Source organism: Numenius arquata, chromosome 1 (assembly GCF_964106895.1).
Source record: "Numenius arquata chromosome 1, bNumArq3.hap1.1, whole genome shotgun sequence".
Lineage (NCBI taxonomy): Eukaryota > Metazoa > Chordata > Aves > Charadriiformes > Scolopacidae > Numenius > Numenius arquata.
Genome location: NC_133576.1, coordinates 1,229,134 through 1,256,818, shown reverse-complemented (window position 1 = coordinate 1,256,818; position 27,685 = coordinate 1,229,134). Strand labels below are relative to the sequence as shown.

General features: G+C 47.9%; 1 protein-coding gene across 1 annotated transcript in view; it reads left to right on the top strand.

The window, feature by feature from the left end:
• The window catches only part of LOC141468197 (alpha-2-macroglobulin-like protein 1), a 28,037-nt gene extending 1,368 nt beyond the window's left edge, over positions 1-26,669 (top strand). The window contains exons 2-36 of the mRNA XM_074153107.1: positions 851-1,037; positions 1,387-1,549; positions 2,316-2,368; positions 2,675-2,695; positions 4,089-4,242; positions 4,647-4,731; positions 5,864-5,984; positions 6,780-6,897; positions 7,992-8,101; positions 8,457-8,627; positions 9,952-10,176; positions 10,310-10,373; positions 10,897-11,042; positions 11,194-11,343; positions 12,196-12,393; positions 13,052-13,139; positions 13,759-13,912; positions 15,794-16,022; positions 16,361-16,484; positions 16,664-16,785; positions 17,195-17,261; positions 17,660-17,743; positions 18,139-18,315; positions 18,641-18,722; positions 19,323-19,479; positions 20,438-20,512; positions 20,718-20,889; positions 21,340-21,554; positions 21,877-22,092; positions 22,491-22,606; positions 23,277-23,367; positions 23,627-23,695; positions 24,844-24,946; positions 25,641-25,682; positions 26,522-26,669. Of these exons, the coding sequence (XP_074009208.1) occupies positions 851-1,037; positions 1,387-1,549; positions 2,316-2,368; positions 2,675-2,695; positions 4,089-4,242; positions 4,647-4,731; positions 5,864-5,984; positions 6,780-6,897; positions 7,992-8,101; positions 8,457-8,627; positions 9,952-10,176; positions 10,310-10,373; positions 10,897-11,042; positions 11,194-11,343; positions 12,196-12,393; positions 13,052-13,139; positions 13,759-13,912; positions 15,794-16,022; positions 16,361-16,484; positions 16,664-16,785; positions 17,195-17,261; positions 17,660-17,743; positions 18,139-18,315; positions 18,641-18,722; positions 19,323-19,479; positions 20,438-20,512; positions 20,718-20,889; positions 21,340-21,554; positions 21,877-22,092; positions 22,491-22,606; positions 23,277-23,367; positions 23,627-23,695; positions 24,844-24,946; positions 25,641-25,681 (4,348 nt within the window). The 3' untranslated portion in view covers position 25,682; positions 26,522-26,669. The remainder of the gene's footprint in view (positions 1-850; positions 1,038-1,386; positions 1,550-2,315; positions 2,369-2,674; positions 2,696-4,088; positions 4,243-4,646; positions 4,732-5,863; positions 5,985-6,779; positions 6,898-7,991; positions 8,102-8,456; positions 8,628-9,951; positions 10,177-10,309; positions 10,374-10,896; positions 11,043-11,193; positions 11,344-12,195; positions 12,394-13,051; positions 13,140-13,758; positions 13,913-15,793; positions 16,023-16,360; positions 16,485-16,663; positions 16,786-17,194; positions 17,262-17,659; positions 17,744-18,138; positions 18,316-18,640; positions 18,723-19,322; positions 19,480-20,437; positions 20,513-20,717; positions 20,890-21,339; positions 21,555-21,876; positions 22,093-22,490; positions 22,607-23,276; positions 23,368-23,626; positions 23,696-24,843; positions 24,947-25,640; positions 25,683-26,521) is intronic.
• Positions 26,670-27,685: the final 1,016 nt, after the last annotated feature.

Below are 27,685 nucleotides of genomic sequence, written 5' to 3'. Positions count from 1 at the left end.
GCCAGCAGGACTTTGACTCCCTCTTGCCAGCGTGCTGAGCTCCAGCTAAGAACTGCCAGCAGGTCACATCCCTGCCTCCTGCTGTTCTGATCTTTCCAGGCCCTGCCCTCCTGCTGCTGCAAAACATGCTGCTGGCTGAACCTGTCCAGAGACAGTAAGCAGGAGGAGTCAGTGATAAGAGTTTTCAAACCTCCTTGAATGTTGGCTTTTCTTTTGTCCTAGTTGCTGCAACAGAGTATAAGATGAAAAAAAAAAAACCCAACAATACGAACAGCTTCTTGGTGTTATCCATCAGCACAGCTATGAGAGTAGCCACGGAGGTGTGAGATCTGGCAGAAGAGAGCAAGGAGGTCAGGAGTGTCAGAAGCTGAAGATGAGGTGCTGATAAGACTCTGTGCCTGGGACATGAAGCTGGTACACTGGGTCCCATACGCATGGCATTGGTTCTGAGCCCAAGGGTAGCTGATAGGACAGAAAGGAGAAAATCAATCAAGCAAGATGATGATGATACATAGCATGGTTCAGTGAAACGGCTGAAGTGCTGCAACATAGCCAAGCTCTGCTGATGATCCTTTGGGTGATGTGGGGAGGTCCCTTCACTATATTCTGACTTTCAGTTTCGGAAACAGTGACTTCATCTTTTTACACGTGCATGCAGCATGTAGTATACACTCAATGTTAATGGCTGGAGTACCTATAGATGAGAAGAACAGTGTGGTGCCCACTGGCATCGTGACAGTGGAATGAGGAGACCAGAAATCTTATTAGGATAAGTACCCAAATCCTATGGTCAAATCCTGTCCTCTTAGACAATCAGTTTCACTTGACTTTGTTTTTTCTTTTTTAATAGAAATTATGCCGTGGCAGTACCATCTCAGCTCTACTACCCCCTCTCAGAGACAGTCTGCCTCCAGCTCAGCAGAAAGCAAGCAATCCCCATCCATGTGACAGTAACCTTGCAAAGCAGAGCTGGGAATGAGACTCTAATCACTCAGTCCATCTCTCAGCTCACCTTCTTTCATTGCACAAGCTTCCAGGTGAGGAAGATATTTTCAAGGGTTGTCAGTAGGGTGGATATGAGTTCTGGATATGAGCATGAGTTCTGCTCCTGCTGGGCAGGAATGCAAATTATGTCTTCATGTGGGGACATTTTAAACAGGCACTGAATCTTCTGCTTCAGCCTGTATAGGTCTACCAGCATCCTGCCTGCTGTGTAGCCCCACTGATATTTTACTCTTCTAGAAAACATTCAGAAAAGTACTGTAAGTTCTTTCAGGACAATAAGAACTGGAGCAATATAAAAACAGTATCATAATCATTATTCCAAAAGCCTGGGGATCCATAAAGGGGATCCACCCTGAACGATGGTTACAAATATGCCTGCAGGTCCCTCCTCCTGTTGGAAACCCCAACGAAGTGGCTTTTATTGTTATCACAGTCCTGGAAGCCAACTCAAAGTTTCAGAAGAAACAGAAAGTCCTAATCAAGCACACGGACAAGAAGACTTTTATCCAGACAGACAAATCTGTGTACAATCCTGGACAGATTGGTATGGACAGAATGCCATGTCTTGGGAGAGAAAGAGTGGTCCTCAGGCCACAAAACATGGGGTATCCTCTAGCATTTGGAGCAGGACCTGCTCTGCAAGGGAGATGGGTCACAGGCTTCATCTCCCTTCTAGGCTTTGAGGGATTTGGGGATACCTCTTTCCTACACCAACATGGTGCACGTTTTCTCCACTCCTAGCCGTACTCGACAACATGTCAGCGTGAACAGGGCTTGTGTGTTTTGGCTGATGCATGAGAAAAGGTTCAGATGCCACTGTGCTATATGCATGATTGCTCCAGTCAAAGCCACAATAGTCTGTCAGTGCCCTAAATCTCTCCTTCTCCCACAGACTTCCTCAGATGAGGATCAAGGTCCTGCAGGCCCCATCACTGCCCTAGCACAGCTCAGAGTACCACAGGGTACGGCTGTTTGCCCTGTGCCTCTCCACCCTTTCCACTGGCATGACTTTCACTGCGGGCAAGACTGAGTGCCCCACCAAAGGTCCAATGTCCAGAAAAAAGCTGTTTCTCATCAGCACAGCCAGCCTTCCCAGAAACCCCACACCACCTTTCCTACCACTTTTTTTTCTAGCAGGCTGCCAGCTCTTAGCAGGGCTTTGAGAATAAGCCCAGAAGTGGATGGCTCTAGCTGCTGTCCACATCCTCTCAGTGAAGAGCATGGGCACATCTTTCTTAGCCATCCATTCTTATTATTTTTAACAGACTTGATTTCATTTCAGCCAGTCCTGTTTTTCTTTTGCTCTGTAGTCAAGTTGCGAATCGTTACCTTGGATCAGAACTTTATCGCCAGCAATGAAACGGTAAGTCAAGAGGGAAGAAACCTTAATAAGTCTGAAAATGGCTGTCTCCTTGACTTCTGGATCAGTGCTTGGCCCAGCTAAGTGATCCATCTGTGGACAGCTAGTTTCAGTGTTGCTTTTGGTGCTCACAAACAGTATTGGGCACCACTTGCAAAGCAGGAGCTGCTCGTGACGTGGGGACATGGGCAGTCACTGGGAATTGCTTAGGGAAGACTCATGGATGGCTGGGGGACAAAAAAATGCCAGGGAGGTGGATAATACTTACCTGAAAGCATCCCACCAGTAACTGTTATTTCCTCCCCACAGCACCGCCTGGTGGAACTGAAGGTAAAGCTTCTACTTTATTGAAAGTGGTCATTTCTTCTCACCTTGGGGAACACACAGGTTTGGAGATGATGGTGGGGAAATATGAATGCAGAAAACTAGTTACCTCAGAATGAATGGGAACAGTCCTCCACTTCTTTCCCTTCCTTCCTTTAGTATCCACACAGGCTTGGCAGTGCAGTGTCATGGTACTGATCACACAGGGTCCCTGCAGTAAATGATGGATACCACTGAAAACCAGTCCAGCAAACTTTTCTAGAATGGCCACTGGACTTTTAGTCCCTCTAGTCTGTGAATTGAAGATTTGTGACAATTCTGGTGTTTCTTTAAGGAGACTTTTATATTTAACATACCGAAAATAAATAAAAGTTGGGTTGTGGCTACACAGCTAGAGAAACTTCCTAGAGCAGCTTTTGTTTTTTAAAAACAAAAAACATTGTTTTTAAAATCTGTTAGTTTAGTTTTAACACTATAGGTAAAATATGGACTGCAGTCACCTGAGCTGAGGGAAGATATCTGAAAGTGATGGGGAATTTGTAATAACCCAGAGAGGTGGCAGAAAGGCCACAGTTCCAACTAGCAATTGGCAGTAGCTAATACACATTTGCATGCCATACCTGCCAAGCAATCGGTACATAAACACATGGTTTCTGAGACACCTATGCATTACTTTATGCCAGTTTATGCAAACATAGTACTCTGGTCCAGCTTCACCCTTTCAAACAACAGTTCCTACTTGTTCCAAATGTTTATAAAGCACTCATCAACTCATCACTAAGTCCTTCCTGGCTGGGCAGTGTGACTGTAGCCGGAGTTCTGCATCTTGCCCTCCCAAAAACCAGCAGTGGGAGAACACTGTCCATCATGGACCGACCGTGACAGTCAACAAAGCCTCCAAATGCCCTTGCATCCCAGGTCTTTGCATCCTCCTTTCTATACCAGGCCTCATGGTCCCCTGCATGAAGTCCTGGACTCATTTCCCCAGACTTCCCTGGGGATTCAAGATAGCCCAAGTAGCTCATGCCTTAGGCAGCATGCGCTGTCAGGACTGACCTTCTCTGCAGTGACCTGGGGGCTATGCCATCTCAGATCATCACAGGGATCTCTGTCTTGTAGTGAGACAGGCAGGCAGTAAACCACAGTTTTGTAGCAGTTAGTGAGATGGCCGTGCCAACAGAGAGCAATAGTATGATAGATTGACTTTATCAATGAGACAGGCAGAAAAACCCTGTCCTCTTCGAGCTTGGACTCACCTGAGCACTGTAGCAGTGCCATAGACCTGGGCTCCTAGGACAAGAGGTTATGTGCTCAGACAATGCTGTTGTAGCTTGGACGTCCTTCAAAAGAGTCTCTTTTTACACTGGTAAATAACTACTCTCTACTACTGCCTGTGCAGGACCCCAAAGGGAACCGAATTGCACAGTGGCTGAATGTTACACCTGCAGGAGGCATTGTGGATCTGTCCTTCGCTTTGGCTGCAGAAGCACTGGTTGGAGAGTACACCATCAGAATGCCTGACCGCATGCAAACCTTCAGGGTAGAGGAGTATGGTAAGAGTCTCAGGGGGCTGACGGCAGCAGAGAAAGACATATTGCCTCCAGCCCCCCTCTCTCACACAGAGTTGAATGGTCCATGGAACTGTGAACAGCTGTGCTAGCACCTGAGATGTCCAACTGCCTGACAGCAGCTGTAATCACTGACTTTCACTCACCCCCCGGTGTCCTGGGGGTGGACTGAGGCACTGTGCCACAGCTGTGCTCTGGGGAGGAGGATAAGGCTGTCTACTCCCACCACACTCTCCTGGCCGAGTTGCTGGTGCATTGCTACCAGGCCCTGTGCTGGTAGCCAGGGAGTGAAAGGAGAGATTTCTTTTCTGTGAACAGCCATTTGGGGAGTACTGGAACAAATTAACTCTCTATTGTCACTGAATTATATATTTCTTGCTTTCACACAGTGCTGCCCAAGTTCAGTGTCTCCATCCAGATGCCTCAGGTGGTCACCATCTTGGAGGAGAAGATCCCTCTCCACGTCTGTGGCATGTGAGCTGACTTATCGTGACAGAAGGTGCATTCTTACTGGTTTGGAAACTGTGTAGCTATCAATAACTGAGCTAAAAATGGTCTCTGTCAACCCTACCCCCATCCCAAAGTCTGTTACCTTGGCATCCCTTGCCAAGGAATTCTCCCGGACTCTCACCTTTCTTCATATGCTCTTTCCCTACTTCTTTCTCTGTGAGTTTGAAAGCGTGGCAGTGGATCCCCCCAGTGCAGCACGTGCCCTACAATACAGTACCTCTGCTGCATTGATTAGTGCCAGTGCGGGAGGAATAATGACTCAACTTGTGGCCAGCACAATGTCTGCTAACATGCCTGGTGGGACTAGTATTGACTTGGAGAGAACTCACCCACCACTGCTTCTATCTCAATCTAATGAAATCATGATGAATCAGGGAGGTCATTCTGCCCCTCTACTCGGCACTGGTGAGGCCACAACTGGAATATACTGCGTCCAGTTCTGGGCTCCCCAGTTCAAGAGAGACAGGGAACTACTGGAGAGAGTCCAGCGTAGGGCAACTAAGATGATTAAGGGATTGGAGCATCTCCCTGATGAGGAAAGGCTGAGAGAGCTGGGGCTCTTTAGCCTGGAGAAGAGAAGGCTGAGGGGAGACCTTATCTATGTTTACAAGTACCTAAAGGGTGGGTTGAAGGAGGATGGAGCCGGACTCTTTTCAGTGGTTCCCAGTGACAGGACGAGGGGCAACGGGCACAAGATGGAACATGGGAAGTTCCATTCAAATATGAGGAAGAACTTCTTTCTGGTGAGGGTGGCAGAGCCCTGGAACAGGCTGCCCAGGGAGGTCGTGGAGTCCCCTTCTCTGGAGATCTTCAAGCCCCGCCTGGATGCAGTCCTGAGTGATGTGCTCTGGGCAACCCTGCTTTGGCAGGGGAGTTGGACTAGATGATCTCTAGAGGTCCCTTCCAACTCTGACAATTCTGTGATTCCATGATTCCGTGATTTTAACTTCTTGGTATCTGCTGAGCTCACGAACAATGAAGATACTGCAGGCTGCTGGGTTGTATGGCTGCAAACCACAGGCTAAAGCTGGTATCGTTTACCCTTGAGACAATGTTTCTGTATGTGAGTGTACGTCCTCTCTGCTATGTTTGCCAGGTACACGTATGGGAAACCAGTCCAAGGTAGTGTGAAGGCTGTGGTGTGCCGTAAACATATCCGCTATAATCGGAAGTCTTCCAAAGCCAAGCACAGTATTTGTAAGGATTACACTGGTAAGGTGAGTACATGGGACATCCACTCCTCTTGCAAAAGAGAGGAACAGGGGCAAGGAGAGGGAAGAATACTAAAGCAAAGAGTGGGACAGACATCACCTATTGCTCGGGGACGAATGACTGATATATCTTTAACTCCCCAGCGTAGCAATCTTAGCCTCTCTCAATGATTTCTCTGGCTGCCCTTAGATGCACTCAAGGAAGAAGCATCTGTAGGCAAACTATTGCAAATTTGCCTACAAAATAGGTATTGCAACAGTGCAATAAAAAATACAAACACTGTCCACATCGATTCAATTCCACTGGATGCTTTTTAGCACCACCTTTTAACCTGGTGTAAACACCTATGTGCTGTTTCCCAGAAACAGCTGTTTTGAAGACACAGAAATTACCTCTTGCTTCTCAGCGAGCAATTCAACCCAGCACAGGCTTTACTCGTTCATCTCTAGGGTTGAATGAATGTATCTATACTTGTTTACACACTTTAAGTAGCCCAGCACATATGTTAAAGATAAATCCCGCCCCAGCAGAAGTAATCATGTTGTCAGGGAGAAATGACAACTCGTGTTTGCTACTGGCACGTGAGTGAGCGTAGAGAGACGACACGCATGAGAAACAGCCTCTCCTATTAGTGACTGCTGCACAGAAAGTATGTTCCATGCCAGTATGGGAGTTGCTCCTTTAGCTCAAGTGTCTTAGTCATGTACTTTTTAAGACTTCTGGGCCTTGGGTTTGATCTGCACTGCAGAAGGGATTAGTGCATTCATGACTGGTTAACAGATACAATTTCACATCCCCAGACAAACGAGGATGGCTGCTTTGCCACTGAGGTGAATATTAAGATCTACCACCAGAAGCGTGGTGACAATTATGATTTCAACCTGGAAGCTGTGGCTTTTCTGAAAGAAAGTGGAACAGGTAGCAAAAACTGATTCTAGACTTTGTGGAAAATTTTTTACTTTACACTCATGCAACATACTTGTCTTTGGATTTTCATCTGTAAGACTCCTTATGGATCCTTGTGTCTTCCCATCAAAGCACTTCATCTTTCAGCACTGGCTCCCGTGGCGTCAAGTGTTCAAAGGGTTGTGTCTTCCGTGGGAACGCCATGGCAGCGTGGATGTTCTCATGTACCAAACCACTCAGGTCTGACTCACATAGGACATGTGAGTTCTCCCAGTTGCAGGATGGACTTTACCAGTATGATTGCTCCTCTGCAAGCTGTTGTGGCCAGTCCAGCTCTGGCAGTCACCTTGGTTTGGCAAAGATGGGCAAGAGCTGCTTTTTCTCATCTTCTAGTCGCAGTAGAAATGTGCACAGAAGTAGGCCAGGCCAGGTTCTTTTGTTCTTGAATCATACTTCAGAAAAGTCCATTGGAACGAGAAGATACTCAGAGCAACCAGCGATTACCAAAGCCCTGACTGTGTACTGTTAATAGCTCCTTGTCAGATTTATCTCCTCATACCAGATAGGGAGAGGAGGCTACTTGTCCAGAGCTGCTGTTAAATATTCCATCCTGTAAGGTTTCCCCTCTTACAAAATTTTGCAAACCCTTCCTTACAATAAAAAGTTTTGTAGACCCTTGCTGAAAACAGTGACCCATTCACTTAGCAAACAACTGCAGTGATTTCAAATGGACACCATGTGACGAGACAGCAGACTGCAAACTAATGTGGTGAAGGCAAGGAAAAATGTTGCCTTCTAGTGACTCTGCTGTGAGAATGGGAGGAGAATGCAAGTGGACAATTATGAGTAGGACCATCTTAAACAAAGTCAGAAAGAGCATTTTAGAGCTGTCTGGTAGAGACCTCCTGGTAGACTACTGTCATTCTAGCAGGTCAGAATGCAGGAGGCGCTACTGCTGAGTGTGTGTTAAATGACTCCTGTAGTTACATGGGAAAACTACAATCCCTGATGAGTGATTGTCCATCCCATTCAATCAGTCCATCCAATCTTGCTGCCTTTGCTCAGATGCGTGATACGCACCTGCACGTACCTCCTGTCTTTCCTAGGAGTGGAGTTCAACACCACTGAAAACTGCAAGGTCACTTTTGATATCACAACTCTCCAATTCTGGGGGACAAGCTACTACTATCAGCAAGGAGCTCCCTACTATGGAAATGTAAGTGAACAGGGCAGCAACATGGGAAGTCCAGCAGCTGGGCCTAAGGAGATGGTGGGCACAGAAGTACTGAGGGATTCCCCTTGCTTTGAGCTGCCCAAAGCTGCTATCACCGTCCTCTGTCCCAGTCTCTCCTTTGACATGTCTAGCAAGAGATAATCCAAAGGTGTGACCACAAGACAAGGCACATGGCTTTGCCAGATCAAATGGCTGCTGAATAAATGGGGAGGGGTTGGCAGAGTTAGAGTTCGTCCTGAGAGTCCCTCTGCAGAGAAGGGAAATGGGACTTCTACTGGGAGGTAGATTTTCAGTCCTGAGGCTTCCAATTCTCTGACTGTTCTCTGTATCATTACAGCTGGAACTCAAAAATGCCAATGGGACACACCTGAAGAACAAGGAGGTGACTCTTACAGTGTCCTATGGTAGCAGGAAGCAGACCAAGTCCTACTTCACAGATGACACTGGGACGGCCTCTTTCATCTTAGAGACGTCGGCATGGAACAACAACAGTAAAGTTCTACTACAGGTTAAGCCCAAGAATTACATTGGGTTTGGCTAGCAATAAGCAATGCCTCCCTCAAACCTATTGTCTATGTCATTGTCTTGGTATAGCCAGGGAGACCGAGGCATGGAGCAATGAAATGACAGATCTAGGGCAAGAGGAATAGTCCGTACCAGAGCCAGCATTCTGGCCCCTGGTGCTATACACGGTCCCTGGCTGTCAGGAAACATGATGAGAGATGGGGCAGTGGACAGAAGCCCCATGAAGTTGTGGCTGAGGTCTATCTACATAGCACCTCCATCTGAGGTGGAAAGGGCTTTGTGGGGCTGGGCAGGGACAGAGAGCAAAGGAAGAACTCCCACATGGTATGGGACAGGAAGATAAGAAAGGAGATAGGGAAGAAGCATCTGAAAATACACGAGGGGAAGAAAACAGCAGTTACCAGTTTGCATTATGTTTCCTCATACATGAGAGTTAGGAGAAATCTGGCATATAAGAGGAGGAAACTTAGGAGAGACAGAAGGAAGGCTAGTAAGGAACCAATTGCTACAAGCCAATCTGGAGCGGAGGAGGTAACCAGGATGTAAGGACCTAAATAGGGATCAACAGCGAATCGACAGAGAAAAGTTTGGATCTGCTTTCTCATGAACAAGGAAAGCTCTATTGTCTGGTTGTAGGGGTAAGTTTCTAATACCTGTCCTATCTAAACTCTAAGGTCAAGGCACTTTGAGGCAAGCCCTGTCTCTTTATCAGAGTGCGTAACAGTCTCCTAGATGGTGGACTGTGATGTTGCTGGAAGTCTATTAAGATGTTAATATCATAGTCTCAGTGCAGATAGGCCGTAGGTCAAAGATGAGCAAGGCTTTTGGTTTTCAGTTGTCCCCTGCCACCTCTACCCTATGGAACAGGAGAAGAGCTAAAAGAAATACAGTATGCAAGTGGAGTAACACTGAACAGTGAAATACATTATCAGGGCAGAGCCATGCTGATACTTTCCCCACATATACCAGACAGAAGCAAAGGGTTCAGTGGTTTGATCCAGGGACTAATAAGCCGCTCTACATAGTCTAATGATCTGGCTTGCTCCCAGGGTAGCAGCGGCATTGCAGAAGTTCAGGCTGTAGCCCAACTCCTCGTAGTATACAGCTCCCTGCCTCCTGTTCAGGCACTAGTTATCCTAGAGCGTGGGGGAGCTCCACAGAAAGGGGCTGACTGAGCTTGGATTAGGTGGAAATAGACACCTTTCCCTGGGAGACTTTAGAGCCCACTGTCCAGTCAGTCTTGGTCTTGGTGTGGGGTTGGCTGTAAGAAAACCTTCAGGCACCAAGCCACCTTTTCTCTGCCACAGGCAAAGACCCAGCCGGAGGACTTAAGCGGTCGAAATGTGAAGGTGTCTTACGGCACTGCATCGCTCACACTGAGGGCCTTCTACTCTTCCAGCCATAGCTCTGTGAGGATACAGCCAGTGCAGGCAATGCTGCCCTGCGGGGACACGCAGCAGGTCACTGTGCACTATCACATCTCAGCCACAGAGCTGGGGGACGGGGCTGCCACTGTGGACTTCTACTACCTGGTGAGTGCAAGGCGGCACCAGCAACGAGGTCAGCTTTGCAAAGGGTCTGTGTCAGCAAAGAGCCCTTTGCTGGCCCAGAGACATGATGGAGCAGAGGCACTATCGACCCTTTGCTCTGTTCCTTACCCCTTAGGCTTTGGCCAGAGGATCCCTTGTGCATCATGGCCAAATAACAGTACTTCTTGATCCACCATCAGGTAAGAGCATCTAAATACCAGGAATAGATTAAAGACCAAACAGGAAAGCCCTTCCAGCCTAAATGAGGAAGGAGAGGAAAGAGATCTGAGACCAACAGGAAACAGCAGGACTGGCACAAAAAAAATCCAGAGGAAATGGCAAATATGCTCTCTGTCTTCTAATTCCCCCATTTTTTTTTTCTGATCAAATGATGAAATTGTCAGAGTTTACCTGCCAAGCAGGAATTATCAGAGACCTCCAAGAAAACTCACAGAATCTTTTTGCTGGACTCAGGTGGAAAGTCGTTTCTCCTCCAAGTACACGTTGTTGCAAAGACCCCTTATGATTTAAGGTCACTGCTACAAAATGGCACTAACCTACATCCTGGTCTAGCTGTGGCCTCCCCAGAAGCCAGGCAGAATAATTTTTTCCGAGTAACTGTACAGAAGTGTTACAGAAGAGGAGCACGTTGTTGCTGTAATCCTTGGAGATGGACTTCCTTGCCTCTTCTTTCACTTTTTCTATTTCTCCTTCTTCCTTCAGATCAGTATAGTGGAGCCTTCAATGTCACTCTGCCCATCGACCTCATTTCACCCATGGCTACCCTCTTTGTTTACACTGCCTTCCCTGAGGGACAAGTGGCAGCTGACATCTTCAGTCTGAAAGTCTCCAAGTGCTTCAGGAACCATGTAAGTAGTGCACAAAATATAGGGGGACAGACAGGCTGGAGGGTAGCTAGTTAACTGCAAATTAGCAATAGATGCCTGGCAGAATCCAGTAGCCACAGTCTCCCCTTTCCTTCCTCTGTCAATGTCTTCAGTCCCTCTTCTTCTGTTTCAGGTGAAGCTTGGCTTCTCAGACACAGTGGCTCTCCCAGGATCGGCTGTCCGTCTCCATTTGCAGGCTGCACCAGGCTCTCTATGTAGTGTCCGTGCTGTAGACCAGAGCATCCTTCTCCTGAGGCCAGAGGCTGAGCTATCTAGGGATAGTGTGAGTCACTTTAGTGCTGAGCCTTGCTAATATTGGAGAGATGTCTTTTGAGTATCTGGTTGCAGTCACTGTTTAATAAGGCACAGTGGATATAACAAGCACTTGAGTGGAAACAGGACACGGCTTAATGAGAAAAAATGATGGTCGACATCAAACACCAGTGAAAATTTCCAGTCTCTACAGAGGGACCTAATAGTATAACCCACTGTCATCCCTAAGTACTGTCCAAAGTCACATCCTTGTTAAATTTAGAAAGCTTTGCCACAGTGTCAATCAGACGACAAGACACTTCCATCTCCTGAACCAATTCATGACAGTTCTCTGAAAAAAAGGATTATGTAAAAAAAAAAAAAATGCCCAAATACCCAATACCAATGGATAGGCTCCATGTCTTTGTTCCAGGTCACATGAACCAGACAGTCCTTCCATTCACAGACTGGACTCTAATCCCATTTCTCCTTTAGACATGGGATGCATTGGGTCTAAGGACCCTTGAGTTGCCTCTTGAAACTGTCTCAGTGGATTCAGGATGTGCCTTCAGTCAGACAAGAAGCTAGCTAACGGCTCTTACAGGGAAGGTGTCCTCACTGTACGCATTGAGCTCACAGGTACAATCTAGGAGCTAGAAGTGGCCACAGCTATGCAGCCGTACCCCAGAGGGGTTTGTGTTCATCTCTGGTGCTGTGCATCTAAAACTTGTGGAGGCTCTCCATGAAGCTCAAAAAGCTTTGGGGCTGGGCTTTGTGGCAGGCAGGATCTGGGCTCTGCCAGATCACAGAGAATCTCTGGATAGAAATGAAAAACTTCTCACCTCTCACACTGACCTGTATTGTTCTCATTCTCTGTCTACAGGTGTACAATATGTTCAGCTATTCCCAGGAGCAACCCAGCACCCTCACAGACTCTTACAGTGACTACTGTACTACCCACAATAGCCCAGGAATCATCAGTTCCCCTCACATCACCCTTCCACCAGGAACAACGTCACCATTCATATACGACAGATACTCTTATGCAGTGTCCCAACCAGATGTTTATGAACTTCTGAAGGTAAATCTAATTTCCAGAAAACCTGAAACATCAGAGCCCTTTTGTATCCCGGGTCGGGGCTGGGTAGCTTCACAGATTGTCTTTCCTGTAAACACTGGCAAATTCAGGTTCTGAATTTGCCAAACTTCTGAACTAAGAGATCTCTGAACCTCCATGCTCACAGCTTGATAATTCCCAACAATCAGGCAGGCGCCTAGAACCCAGCTCAAGACTTTCTAGGGGTTGGAAGGAGAGGGGAATGTCAGCTTGAGTCAGAGAGAACTGGAGATTGGAAAAGCAAAGCACCTGAGAGAAAAGGGGGACTGGGGAAAGGAGGGAAAGAATAGTAGAAAGGAATAGCAGGTGAAAGATGAGAACAAACTTGTGTTAGGGTGGGCAGCAAACTGTGGTGCCAAAATAATGACTTTGTGTGTGGGCGTGCACACGTGAGTCGTCACCCCCACAATTCTGACTGGAGAAAGCCTCCTTTGGCGTGAGGGCCCAGGACCAGCTTTGTGAGCAGGATGGTTCTGTGTTCTCTCTCTCTGCATAAATTCACAGGTCAGGCTGAGGGGCAACAACACAGGGTGGCTGATACGCTGGGAGGTGGGAGCAGAGACAGACCCTCGGACACACCGCTGCCTCCACTGAAATCTTTTCCTCCCCTTCTTTCCTCCAGAATTCAGGTCTAACATTTTTAACCAACCTTAAAATCAAGTCTCCAATTGAGTGCCGCACCCAGACTACTTCCTACTACGACTACATGTGTACATCTCGATTTATCCTGTTTCTTTGGAAATCACGGGTAACATACAGGCTGCACAAGGGCAGCTGAACATGCAGTGTGCTGAGGAACTGGGGATGGCTTCCAGAGATGAGTGGGAGGTTGCACAGGAGATGCGCACCACAGGAAGAGGGGAGGGATCCTGCCATGTGTGTGTCCGTCCAGTGCATTGGAGAGGTGGAAGGGTGGCTGCATAGGAAGAACCTGCTTGGAAGCTTCTACTGGCAGGCAGGAAGATAATATGGTCAAGGGGGAAATAAGGCAGCTGTCTCAGAAAGGAACATCTGCTTGTAAGACTAGGAAAGGTCTTGCTGGAAACCAGAGAATGAGCCAAGATTGCCACTGGGCAGCATCTAGGCCTTTCTGCAGGGTCTGAGAGCAAAAGTGTGAGCAGGTAGCTCCCTCATGGGGGAGCACACACATGCTGGAATCCACACGGTCTCCTGGGCTGTCTTGTGGAAGACGATGGTGAAGTAGGTTGAGGGCATCTAGGAGAGGACAAGGGGGATGGGAGTGGGAGTGGGAGGGATGAAGAGCTGAGCTTTTCCCATCTGAACTCTACAGTTGCTCTGCCTTTGAATGAATGCATGTATTTCCAATAGCTTATGATGAGCTGGCAGACTTGGACAACTTGAATCCAGAAACAGATGCTGCCGTTGAACGCGCTGAGTCAGAGTACGTTGAGTTGGGTAGCGAGGCAGGTCCAGTACGAATCTGGTTTCCAGAGACATTCATCTGGACTCTGGTCCCCATCAGGTGAGTAATTATGGGCTGTGACCCCACATGGATCCAGACCTCTTACCAGCCACAGCAGAGAGGGAACGGGCAGGAGCAGAGCCAGGGCATTATTGCCTTCTGTGCCCACAAAGAAAAGGGAGGTGTGAAGAGGTAGATAAGGACAATGGAGTCTTCATTCAGTTCTTGGTTCTGCTTGAGATTTTCCAAATGACCCTGGGGAACTTAAAATCACAGAATCCTCTAGGATGGAAGAGGCCTCTAGAGGTCTGTAGCTCAACATCCTGCGCACAAGGCAGGCCCAGTTAGGTCAGGCTGTTGTAGTGAAGTTTTGTGTGCCTCCAAGGATGGAGATTCCACAAACTCTCTGGGCACCTGTTCCAGTGTTTGACTATCCTCATGGTATTTTTTATCTTATCTCAAATCAGAATTTCCCATGTTCCAATTTGTGTCTGTTACCTTTCGTCCTATCAATATGCACCTGAAAAGACTGGTTCCATTGTCTCTGCACCTTTCTATTACATAGCTGTAAAAAGTAGAAAGATCTCCCCCTAGCTTTTCTCTCTTAAGTTTGAAAACCCCAGCTCTTTCAGCCTCTCCTTTTACATCAAATGTCCCAGCCCTCTAACCATCTTGGTAGTCCTCTACTGGATGCATTCAGGTATATCAATATCTTTCTTATACTGGAAGGCAAAAATGGGAGACAGTACTCCAGATGTGGTCCTACAAGGGAGGAATAGAGGGGAAAAATAACTTTTCTCAACACAGTGGCTGCAGTCTTCTTAATGCAGTCCAGAAGCAGATCACCTTCATTACTGTCATGGCACATAACGTGTCGCATGCTCACTTGTTACCTACCAGGACCCCCACCTCTTTTTCTGCAAAGTTGCTTATTAGCCAGTCACTGTCTAGCCTGTACAGTTGCATGGTATTATTCCATCCTTGATACAGAATTTTGTATTTACCCATTTTCAAGCCCATTTTTCCAGCTTGTCAAGGTTCCTCTTAATAGCAGCTTTTGCCTCCAGCATATCAGGAACCCCTCCCCAACAAGGAATAGTCTGCCAATATATAGCAAGATCAGTCTGCTAATCTTGCTGAGGGTGTCCTCTCTTCTATTATCCAGGACTTAATGGCTTAATAAAGTGCTTAATAAAGCCATTAAGCACTCTCAGCCTGAGTATCAGTCCCTGAGGAATGCCACAGGTAAACAGACACCAGTTGGACTTTGTGCCACCAGTAGCCATCCTTTGTCCCCAGTGGTCCAGCAAATTTTCTGCTCATTTTGTCATCCACTTGTCCAGACCACACAAATGTAGCTACAAGGATACAAAGGGAGACTGTGTCAAAGGCCTTGCTAAAGTCAGTTTCTGAAGCATCCACTGTTCTGCCCCTATTCACATGTCTTAGCTTTCTTAATTCTCCCAAGCGCCGATGTTCTCCATCTGTAAAATAGGATCTCTGCCTCTCCATCTCATTTGGCTGGATTACGCCCATTTCAGGGCAGGGACTGTCTTTTTTTTTGTGTATACAGATCTGAAAGTGACATTTATAATGATGACTGGAGAGCTGTGGTTAGGAGTTTGGGTGGTAGCGTGATGGAAGAGTCACACGGTACTCCCTGACACAGGCTGTATAACATGGGCCCTTGGGAGCCCTGTGTGCCCACACAAAACAAGAATTTGAGGTGCAACATTGTCCAGAAGCAAATTTTTGTTTGCATTTGCCTCTCAGGTCTTCCTTGATGACCTATTTGCTATCCTTTCCATACCCGTCTCCTACTTCCTAGGAATCCCCATATCTTCACGCACAATTCCAGTTCATAGTCCTTCTTCATTTGTCTTCCCCAGAGAAATCTTTACAGAGGTGGGGACAACACCTTCCACTCTCTTTTCTCCTCAGTGATTCAGGGGTTGCTGAGCTAGCTGTCACAGTACCCGACAGTATCACAGACTGGAGAGCCATGACCTTCTGCACCTCAGAGAGCCATGGGTTGGGAATCTCAGAAACCACCAGCCTAAGGAGCTTCAAGCCCTTCTTCGTGGAACCCACCTTGCCCTACTCTGTCTTTCGGGGAGAGTCATTTCCCCTGAAAGTCAAAGTCTTCAGCTACCTAAAGGAGTGCATGGTGGTGAGTGGCTCCCTCCAGGATGGTTGTTGGGCAGGGGGATGTATGGTAACAGTTCTTCGCTGATAGACACCCAGATGAGGGTCTCCTCAGAAATTGGGCAAATGACACCAAGGCAACTCTTCACAAAGCTTCATGCGAGCCATTTCTATCCAGCTTATCCTTCCCCATAAGCTCAACCCTACAGGACTGCAACTGTTGGTAGCCTACAGATATTGCAGCAAGGCCACCATCAGAATCACCCTGCGTTTCTGGGCTTGACTGACATTTAGATCAAAGAGCTGAAAGGAAAAACACAGCAGCAGCTCTGTAACCCTAACTCCCTTTTGTTTCACCTCTAGCTCCAGCTTAGCCTAATGGACTCCAGGGATTTTGAATTTGTGCATGCAAATGTCAAGTTCACTATTTGTCTGTGTCCCGATTCAGCAAAAACATTTTTCTGGGATGTGAAGGCTACAAAATTAGGTAAGGGGACAAGGGAGGGGCAGAAGTGAGAGACACTGGCAGAGATGTTTGAGGAAACCAGAGTGGGGCTGGAGGGAGAGTGGCCTATCCTGCGAAGCTTGGGTGGGCAGCCTTAGGCTGAACAAACAAAAAGGTGGGCATGGCTGTGCCCACCGGCCTCTTAATGTTTTGTTCTTTAGGGAAGGTGAATTTCACTGTCACTGCTGAGGCGATGGAGCAGGAAGATGTTTGCACTGAAAGTACAGCTGTTGTGCCAGAGTCTGGAGGGAAGGACACGGTGGTTAAACATCTGCTGGTGAAGGTCAGAGTATGCTTCAGGGTCCTGGTGAGGTCAGAAGTGGGTCAGGCTCAAAACGGCCTGGTGAGTGGCTCTGGGAAGGGAGAGTTGGCTAGGCAGATAGGCGTGTTTCTCAGGCACGCTGGTCAAGGAGTGATTCCAAGGATGAGTTGGGTGAGGGCATGGGCTGAGCACCGCCATTCGGTGGGACAGAGATGTCAGAGGTGCTCGCTAGCAGGTCAATGGGGGCAGAGTCCATGCAGCAGCTTAGAAACCTACTTCCCAGTGAAACTTCACTCTTGGCACACAAATCCCTGCTGTCTATGTGAGGCCCTTTGTATAGCCCATGAGGATGGAAAGGGTGGTTGCAGGAAGGTGGGGTTACTGTGCAGCTGCTATCACATTTTACTGCTTTCCCTTCTGAGCTGACCAGCCTTTTCCCCACCAGGCAGAAGGTCTGCTGGAAGAAAAGACCCACAGCTCACTCCTGTGCCCTAAAGGTAGGTGCAGGTATCCCTGAGACAGGGACTGTCTTACCACTGAGGCCGTACATAGCAAGGAGACCAAATAGAAGCAGTATGGTCTGTGAACAACTCTAAGACTTTCTGGAGGTGCATGGAAAGGGGAAAATCAGGGATTTTGGAGCTTTTATGAGGAGGCAAAGCCATTCGGCTCTACCCAGTACTAGAAGCTCCTGGCATCACCAAGCTACTGCTTAGCCACATCACAGTCACTCATCAGTGAGTGGCCTGATCTCTGTGTCATCCTCTCTTTTGAATGCTGATTCTATCAACTGATGAGATGATCCCAGCCTTGTTTACACCATCTCCTGAGGATGCCTGTGGGTCTGTCATCTTCTTCCCGCTTGTTGTTATTCTGACACTTTTGCCCTTTGCAGGAACTTCAGCTTCAGAGACAATCACTTTCACTATGCCAGAGAACAGGATCCTTGGGTCAGAGAGAGCCCACATCTCTTTCTTAGGTGAGATTTAGAAGGGTCTTGGAAAGTAAGATTTTTCCCTGCAGGAATCTTTTCTTCTGGTGTCACCATGTCTGCTTTAGCAAACAGAGTAGCAAGAGGGAATGTGTACAGTGAGATGTGATATTGTACCCTTATGGCTTCCAGAGAAACACCCCATCTCTGTTATACAAGTGACACTGAGCCAGACGGACATATAATTTCACTCAGCCAGGGGAAAGACAGGCAACTACCATATCACTGTTTCTACAGGGCTCTATAGACATCAAAGCCACCCTAGTGTGAGCAGAGGTGAACTGAGACCAGTCTTAGCAGGTTATTCAGAGAAGCAGTGAGACCAGAAATTTTTTACGCTCAAGAATGTGTAAAGCTCCCAAAGCTGTGGTTCTGTCCTACAGGTGACATTTTGGGGACAGCACTGGACAACATAGATGAGCTCCTCCAGATGTCCAGTGGCTGTGGTGAGCAGAACATGGTTCATTTTGCCCCCAATGTCTTTATCACACGCTACCTTGAAGAAACAGGACAACTGACTCCAGAAATCAAACAGAAGGCAATTGGCTATCTGGAAAGCGGTGAGTGGATTTCTGCTCATGTTGGGTTATTAAGCTGGCGATGTCTACTACAGTAGCTTGTGCGGTGAGGATCTCAGCAGAGGCTTGGTGCTGAACAGGATCTGTGCAGCATCACTTGTATGACGCCGTGGGATTTACAGCAGTGTAAATCAGGCTGCCGTGTCTCGGCCGAACAAGGGGTGCACGGCACCCCTCTGAATGCCCTTTGCTGAATTCCTGAGAGACGGTGATCTCTACAATGATCAGCAGGATTGGCAGGGCAGTTGTCACCTTAAGAACAGGACAGTAACAGAACATTTTCACTAACCCCAGCCTCCTCCTGCAGGATACCAGCGGCAGCTCCTGTACAAGCACACAGATGGCTCATACAGTGCCTTTGGGGAAGGAAGTGAGCCAGGGAACACATGGTAAGTAGAGATATCTAGACACATCTGAGGAACAACAGCTTGACCTGGTCAGGCTCAAGCTGGCTTGGATTTTGGTCTGGGGAAACAGAGGGAGTCTGAGGGTGTGCAGTTTTGAACAGAAACTGCTCCCGAGATTTTTGGAAGAGAACCATGCCAGTGAGGCACCCCTGTTTGATTGTTGTGCTTGGGCACCCTAACTGAGATTGATTCTGAAAACTTGGCTGCAGAGCTTTCTCTTTCCCAGAGACTGCCTTGTGCCCAAACAGGATTGGGAAAGGGACTGTGTGAGCTCACTAAATACCAGCCCTCCTGGCTTTAAATCACATATGTGCACCCTGTTGGAATTGGCAGGGATCTGGGGGAAGCACTGAACTGTCAGTGATTTTTTTAATCTCTTGCTGCAAATGGATCTGAGCTCAAGCTTCAAGAGCATCTCTCTCATGTGCATTGCTTCTAATTCTCCATCTGCACAGAGGCTCTGGCATGCTGGCATTTCTCCAGGGATGAGATACTGGAAGACACAGAGGCTCCTGTCTCCTACTGGAGGTGGGCATCAGTAACTGGTTCAGACTGATTTTCTTCTCCCTTCCTTGGCTCTAGGCTTACCGCCCTTGTCCTCAAGACCTTCAGCCAAGCCCAGGACTTCATCCACGTGGATGAGCAGAATATAAAGGATGCTGCCAGTGCCCTGATTAAAAGTCAAACTCCATCTGGCTGCTTCAAGAGTGTGGGGAAGCTCTTCAACAATGGTTTGATGGTATGATATATCCTGGCTGTTCATTAGGTACCTCAGAGCTGCTTCATTTTCTGGCCCAATTTGGGTGCCAAGAACAAACCAATCGCACTGCAGAAGGGAGGCTGTGATGTGCCCAAGGTCACCCTTGGGTGACACTCAGGGTTGTACTTAGTCATAGTGGCATTTTTTCAGGTTATGAATGGTGGAGGTTTGCATTTGATGATACCTGCTGAACCAGTGCCCTGCCCTAGCCCCATCACAAAAGCTAATCCATGCCAGGAAAAAAAAAAGGGTTTTCAAGGTCTGTGTTATTCCCTTGGTAAACTGCTTTAGCTTCCTCTCACATTACTGAGCTGCTGTTTCTTCCTTCAGTCTGAATTCCCCCCTGTCCAGGGACCCAGAAATGGAGTGAATGGAGATTAATGGCAGCAGCTCATGTGAAATTCACCTTGCCAGAGAAGTTGCCCATACACTCAGAAACACAGCACTTTTGCATGCAGAGACGCACAGAGCGTATCGTCGAAGCAGAGCCAGTAGCAGTTTGGTGGACAGGACCTCAGATAATTAAACCACCCCTTGCAAAAGCTACCTTTTCTTTTACTCCTCCACACCCTTGCCACTGCCCTGGCCCTCAACTGAGGTGCCACCTTGCAGTAGGGTTTTGGGAACATCACTTTCCCCTGGCACTGAAATCTGTTACTGAAAATCTTTTGCAAGAGAGGGGAAAGGAGAACGTGTTGAGCAGAGGGAGGGAACCAGCTATCTAGAGGAGCTTGGGGCACCATGTCTGAGAAGTACTCCAGCAAGCAGGACCTGCAAGAGCAGATACTAGCCCTGGCACCTCCTTAGTGAAGGAATAGGACCAACACTGTTGCCTGCACTGTCTTGGAATTTGCTCGGGGAGCAGAAGGCACTGGAAAACTTCTCCCTCTCCCTTCTCATGGCAGCTCTCCTCTTCTCTGTTTTGTGATGGCTGCAGGGTGCAGTGGAGGAGGGACTGGGGCTGACCTCTGTGATCATCACAGCTCTCATACACTCAGGGATGCCACGCTCTGTGAGTATCAGCAGCAGGGACGGGACAGGTGTGCAGCCTCTGGGCAGACAGTGCACTGGCACTCTGCCTGTGTCCACACAGCCGTACACTATCAGTTCTCTCTTCTTGTGTCCTGTCCCTATTTCCATCCTTCTCTGCGCACATCAAGGCTGCATTTCCTCCCCATACACCCTGCCAGCAGCTGGTGTGCTTTCATTTCTCCTAGGACCCAGTTGTGTTGAAAGGTCTGAAATGTATAAAGGACTTGGTCAATGCTGATACTGGCACTTCCAACCTCTACAGCCTGGCACTAGCCGCAAACGCATTTGCAGTAGCAGGTGATAAGGCCCTCAGGCAGAAAATCCTCAAAAGATTGGATAAGGCGGCCATAATATCAGGTACAAAAGACTGTGGGGCAGGAGAGGGGGTCATGGGCAGAACTGTGGGTGGAGATACCAGGGCAGAACGGCCAAGGGAATGCAGGGCAGAAGTGGGGGGCACTGGCAGAGCTCTGTGGGGAGCTGAAGGCTTGGATAGCCTCTGTTTGCCAAGCTGTCACAGCTATATTCCATGCTGTGAGACAGACTTGCTCTATGGAGGATCTCCCAGTCCTGATCTCCCAGTCATCCAGACCAGAGGAGATTCATGGATGTTTAGGAGTGCCTTCCCAGCCTGAAGTCCAGTTTTTACTGGAAAAAGCAGGGTATGTGGGGAAAATAGGAAGATATGCACTCATATCTTTTCCCAATGTACTTGTTCACTCAGTACCTAGGCACAGCAGCTGAGTAAGACTCTAAGGTCATTAGATACAGCTACACGCTCCATAAGTGTTCCCACTTCACCTCTAGATGACCAAATATTCTGGAGTCAACAGTCCAAACAGGAAGAAGACTCCCTATATTGGTATCGGGCTCCATCTGTTGATGTGGAATTGACATCTAGTATCCTCATGGCTCACCTTTCAAAGTCAAGTTTGTCTTCAGATGAAATCAGAAAGGCATCCCAGATTGCGTCTTGGCTCACCAAGCAGCAAAATCCTTATGGAGGCTTTGCTTCAACCCAGGTAATCTCCTTGAGCCATCATTAGCAGAGAACCTGCCATCAGCTATGGTTTGTGAGGGCAGTGGGTTCTAGCACAGCCCATAGTAAAAAATTAAAAAAAAAAAGAGGGGGGCGGGAGGGGGAATAAATTCTGGATTTACAGCTCCTGGGAGTTGGGGAAGGGTGAATATTTGTATTCTTCTGAGACCATCCAATGCTAAAAGTCCAAGGGGAAAGCTCAACACTTGTGCTCTAGCTGCAGCATGAGGGAGGGAAAGGCTAAGGACTGGGCATGCATAAAAAGCAGGAATTCTATTTTGCCCAATGTGTGTCTCTTTCCTCAGGACACAGTGGTTGCTCTGGAAGCCCTAGCCCTGTATGCAACCAAGACCTTCAGCAAGGATGGCCCTGATCTTCAGGCTTCTCTGTCCTCTGAGGGTTTCAACCAAAACATCCGAGTAGACAGCACCAATCGCCTCCTACTGCAGACAGTGGAGCTGCCAGCCATTCCCCGAGATTATACTGTGCATGTGCAGGGCCATGGGTGCCTCTTCCTGCAGGTAAGGCCAGCCAGGGAGGAAAGGTCTGTCCGGGGAAAATTCTTGAAAGCCAGGGGACCTCTCACCTAGCTACTTAGTCAAGACTGAAAACAAACTGCTGCAGTGACTTGCAACAATCTGGGCTTCGAGGCTGGTAGGAGTAGCTGGGATCCAACAGGAAGGGAATAGCAATTCCCAAATGAAGTCCATGTCATTTCTACCCAGTCAGAGCTGCAAGTCTCCTCCAAGAAGTCCAGTGAACATGACCATGAGCAGTGCAGTAGCAGAACCTCCACTTACACCACATAGTTTTCTTACGTCAGTGCGAGACACCAAACTGCAGTCAAACGCTTGACAAGGGTACTTACCAGCAAAAAACCTGCTATTCTTTGCCAAGTAGCTTCTTTCTGTCCTGACAGGCCATTCTGCGGTACCACATTCCTCCACCGAGGAGCGACGTCACCTTTGCCGTGTCTGTGCAGACAGAGTGCACTGCACCCAGTGCCACCCAGTTCCCTGTCACCGTTCATGCCCGGTAGGAGACATTCCATTGCCCTTTGCCTCTTCCCACGCTAACAGGCTTCTGGCACCACATCAGTCTTTTGATGGGCAGGATTTCCCTTCACTCATGAGGTCTAAGTGCCAAGATGTTCATTTAACCGTGCTTTCCTCAGCTAGGTGAAAGGTACAAGGCCCCAGAGGGACAGCTTAGTCTATTGTCCTGTCTTGTTATCACGCCAGTCACAAGTTCTCCCAAAGTCTATGGGTCTCACCCCCTTCTAGGATTAGGCCTCAAAACACTAGTGATGTGAAGGTCCTGGGGGACTGACTGCTGACAGTCATTCCTAAGTCTTCCCTCCTATGCTCCGGGTTGACTGCCACACTACTCTCCCTGCTGTACCCCTACCTGACTTGGGACAGAACTGCCAAGAGAGCAGGCAGAGGGTGTGATATTCCCTGCCATGCCTAGAGAAGGTAACTCCAGAAGCCTTCCAAGGAATTCATTCTCCTTGGCTCGGCACGATTAAAAGAGAGATCAGGGGAGTGACAAAGATTTATTACAGTACAGGAACAGGTATTCTTACAGGATAAACACTGGAAGGAAAGGCAGATTCCTCCACTTGAGTACCAAAGCTGGGCTGGAATATCTGGAGATCATGCCTCAGAAAGTAACATTAGTGCTGTCCTCTGGGTTCCTGCTGCAGCTACACGGGGAACCGTGTGTCAACAAACATGGTCCTGATCCAGGTGGAGCTGCTGTCTGGATACAGCCTTGTGGCAGAGTCACTGGAAGAGGTGAGACTGAGTTTGTGTCCAGCTGGGTGATTGATGTCCATCATGCAGGGCTTTAATGCAGAACTGTGGTCATTCCTGTGGGCAGAGAAACACGGTTCTTTTCTTCCCAAGGAATCTTTATACCCAAAGTCTCTTCCAGGCCACACCTTGCCTTCCTTGGCCATATGAACATTTTGCCCCTGCTCTCACAAGGACAAATATCACTGAATATTACTGCTTTCTGTTAGAGTCTTTCTGACATTTTTTCCCCTATTTTCAGCTAAAGAAAATGCCTTTAGTGAAGAAAGTTGAAAGCGAAGCTGACCGAGTCATTCTCTACCTGAAGGAAGTGAGTGGAATTTAGGCTAACGTCATCATTGAAAGGACTATGGACTGGCAGATAGCTTTTAGCTTACTCTTGTGTCTTGGCTCCATTAGTGTCTTAAGTATCCAGATCTGTTGTTCCTGCATACTAGCCACATTTGCTGACTCTGATGTTAAGCCTACATCGGTTGGCACTGTTCAGAGACTGTTGAATGTCCATATACAGTGTCTGATCAGAACTGGGGAGTAGTACTAGAATCCATCTAGTAAATTCAAGCAAGCCTGAACTCTTAGAAAGCCCTTAAGCAGCCTGAACGTAGTAGGGAGCATCCAAGATTGCTCATGGAGTTTGCCAAGATCACTCAAAATTAGACCAGATGGTTGTGTAAGCAGCACTGCTCGCTCCACAGCCTCGTTAGTCAACAGATTAACAACCACTCCAGCCTTTCTCTAGCTACACACGCACCTAAACAACACCAGAAACAAGACCTGGCATGAATTTTAAAACTCCTGAGTTTCCAAGGAGCACTTCTACATTTCTGTGATTCTCCATCCCTGCTTGTCAATAAGCTGAGCTAAGCTAGCTTCATAGCAAGCAGGTTATTGTTGTGTGGATGCAGTAGACTCGCAGAGGTGCCACTTCCAATACACCTATGGCACAGAGTAGACAGGCCTCACAGAGAAAGGTTTCAGGTCAGGCTGCCAGGTAGGACAAGGTGGAACCAAATCAACAGCAGGTCATGTAACCACTACCATGCAGCAGATGTTCATCCACACCTTGCATTTGTCTGCTTAACGATGAGGGTTGTGTGAAACTGGAGAATAAGAGCTGTGTATAAGGAAGTAGCCACTGAGGTAAGATGCACGAAGGAGCTCAGAGCAGAGCTGGGTCAGAATGTGTGATTGGTTGGGAACACCAGTGCTCTGTTTAGATACCTAATGCACATTGACTCTGTGGGTTTCATGTCTCTCATGAGCTGAGTGAAATTTGGTGACTGAAAATGGGAGATGGCCACAGAATGTGAAGTAAAAGATATTTCTGAGATGGACTGGAAAGGAGAAAAGATCTGTCACAATGGTGAGGTCTCCACAGGAGCCTGAGTGAGAGCAAGTGGAAGGGATTATCTTACATGACTTGTTTCTGACTGTAACCCTTGCATCTCTTGGTCTTAGCTGACTAGACAGCCTCATGCCTACACTTTCCTGGTGCAGCAGGACTTGCAAGTGAAGGATCGTAAGCCAGCTAATATCAAGGTCTACGACTACTACATGCCAGGTGAGCTCAGATGCTGTACTGCAGAAACCACCCAAATGTACCATGGGAAGGAATTTTCTGAAATTGTCAAGTCTAAGACAATACCATCCCTGACATTTTTATCTAACTGCCCCTTACAAGCTCTCTAGTGATGGACTTATTTACCCACTTGGGTTTCGAAATGGTAGATTCTTCTTTTTCTGGCCCCAGAACTTTTAAGGTGGAAGTCAGCATGTGGATCCACTTATGGGCTAACTTTTCCAACAAGAGGGGAGCTAAGGGCTCAGAGCTGTGCTTTTGTACACTCATTTTGTGGGAGGCAGCAAAGGCAGAGGGACCATAGTAAAGGGGTGGCTTCAGAAGAATGGGGGCCCCCTTAGAAGAATGACACTGGAAACAACTTGTCCTCTGTTCTCTGGGGTCCCTAATGGCAGGAAAAGCTAGAAACGTGTCAGGGATGTCTATTGCTTCAGAAAGTGAGGAATCCATAACTGTTGGAGCTGTTTGGAACTCACAGTTTCAAAAGATCACAAGTGCCATGGCTACACACAGAATCTTTGACCCATACCAGTGACTTCACGTGTCACAGCAGAGGGGAGTTCCTCAGAGTAAGCTGAGGGAACACCTCTCCTAGAAACAGAGGCACGATGTTGGGTTGCTTTACTGAGTTTTTGGCAAGTGTATCTCACCAGCACTTTTTTTTCTTGTCTTCCAGAAGAAACTACAGTGATGAGCTACCGTGCCCCTTGCGAGTGAGGTGAGGGCCCAACACCCCTTTTGTCATCACAGGCATGGTCCTGAAGAGTATAGAGAGAGAAGGAGATGCAGGCAAGGGCCCTTGGCCAAGAAACTTGCCAGACTGCAGGTTTAGGGTAGGAAGTGATTAGCAGTGCTGAGTAAGGGTGAGTTCCTGTAACCCAGTGGTTAAACTGAGGGAAAGGCAGAACTGAAGTGGAAGGTTTGAGGTGCCCAGCTCATGGCAGAGTTGGAGGTATGTTACAGAAAACAGGTGCTGCCTGTCCCGAGTCCTACCACCAGTCCTGGCATTTTGCATCAAATATACTCTCCTCAAGTTAACTCAGTTCTTTTTCTTGGCACTTTCCCTGCAGTTCCACACCCCTCCAGCCCTGTGCACGCAACACACCATCTTCGCCTTTGCTGCAGGGCCTGACTCCTTTCAGTGCCAAGCCTTTCATAGTCTCAGCCTGGCTTCTGATCCATGCTAAGGAATGGGCACCTGCCCCTCCTCTTTCCAGGCTGGGCAAAAAGCAAAGCTTGAACTTGACCAGTGCCTGCTCCTATTCTAAACTTTGCTTGCAACTGCACGCTTCCCTGCCCACAGCCCACAAGGTGGAGAAAAACACCTGTTTCATGAATCACCTGTGGGAGGCACAGTCCTGCCCAGGGATACCTGCCACAAACCCCACACTCTTAGTCGGGGCTCTGCTGTAGGCTTTGTTTGGGTAGAGTCAGAAAGAACCCTGTCCTTGATGGCTTGGCAGTCCTGTTTGGTCACAAGGTGCAAAATATCCCCTGAGTGGTTAGTTTTAATACTCCAGGAACACAGATTTTTTTTGTCCTTTGTTGTCTTCACAGGAAGAGGGACAGTCCTTTGTCACCCCTCCCAACAGCCACCACATGGAGATGAGAAGCAAAGAGAAAATATTTGAAATTCTCTGCTGAGCAGTTAGTTTCTGAAAGGCTCAGACTGTGCCTGGCATCTTATTAAAAGTCAGGAGACTGGAACTGTCCGATTGAGTGATTATTCAGATTTACTGTTTTTGTCCCAAACCAGGAAAAATGCATTTAAGAGCACCTGAGAAAAATAACTTCTTCACCTCTGTTCTGTGCATGCATGTATATGTACATGCTCAACACTCTGCCCCTCTAGTACCAGACTTGCACAGGAGATGGTAGAGCATAGACCAAGGCAGAGTTGGTATGTGGGGGAGGTGACTGTCACACAAGCTTGAGCTGAAAGCAAGGGAGGGCTGGGATATGTTCAACAGTTCCTTAGGCCAACAGTTGCATTCGGAGACCTTTACCACAAGCAGTTGGCAAGCACTGTTGAGGGGGTTGAGGGGCTAGAGTCTCAAAGTACTGCATTACTATCTGTTGGCTGCTTCAATGCAGAGCTGATGGCACAGGAGCTCGCAGGAAGGGCACAGGAGACATAGCTGTCACAGCATGTTCAGTTGCATATTGTTCTCCAAAGCCGCCCAAGCCCTACTGCAGAAGTATTAGGAGAAACCACAGGAAGCATGAGGAGAGAGCAATAGAGGAACTAGAAGGTTCGAACATTGGCAATGGCAGAAATTGTATCTTCATGGGCTGAACCCGTAGTTGAACCTGTAGTTCAACTGGCACAATGGCAGCAAGGTCAGGGGTTATGCTTACTTTAATTCTTCCCAGGTGTGTACCAGATATGTGACACACACGCACCCCAGCCCCAACCCAGGCCCTCACAGTGCAGGCATAACTGCCGGACTGTTGCGATCCCTCAGTCCATCCACTCAGGTGCAGGACCATATGGGCTCAACTTTAATGTTGGCTGTGGCCCAGCTGGGGCTCTTCCTTCCATTCAGTGTCCAACCTGAAATATTGGGCAAAGACAGGAGTCATGGTGTGGCAGTTCCTCTTCTTTCCTTTATCACAAATTTGGGAGCTCCTCCACCCTTTTCTGAGGAACCGTGGGCAATTGTGAGGACAGAAGGTAAGACGAACAATGAGGACATGATCCAGTCCCTCCATGGCTATCAT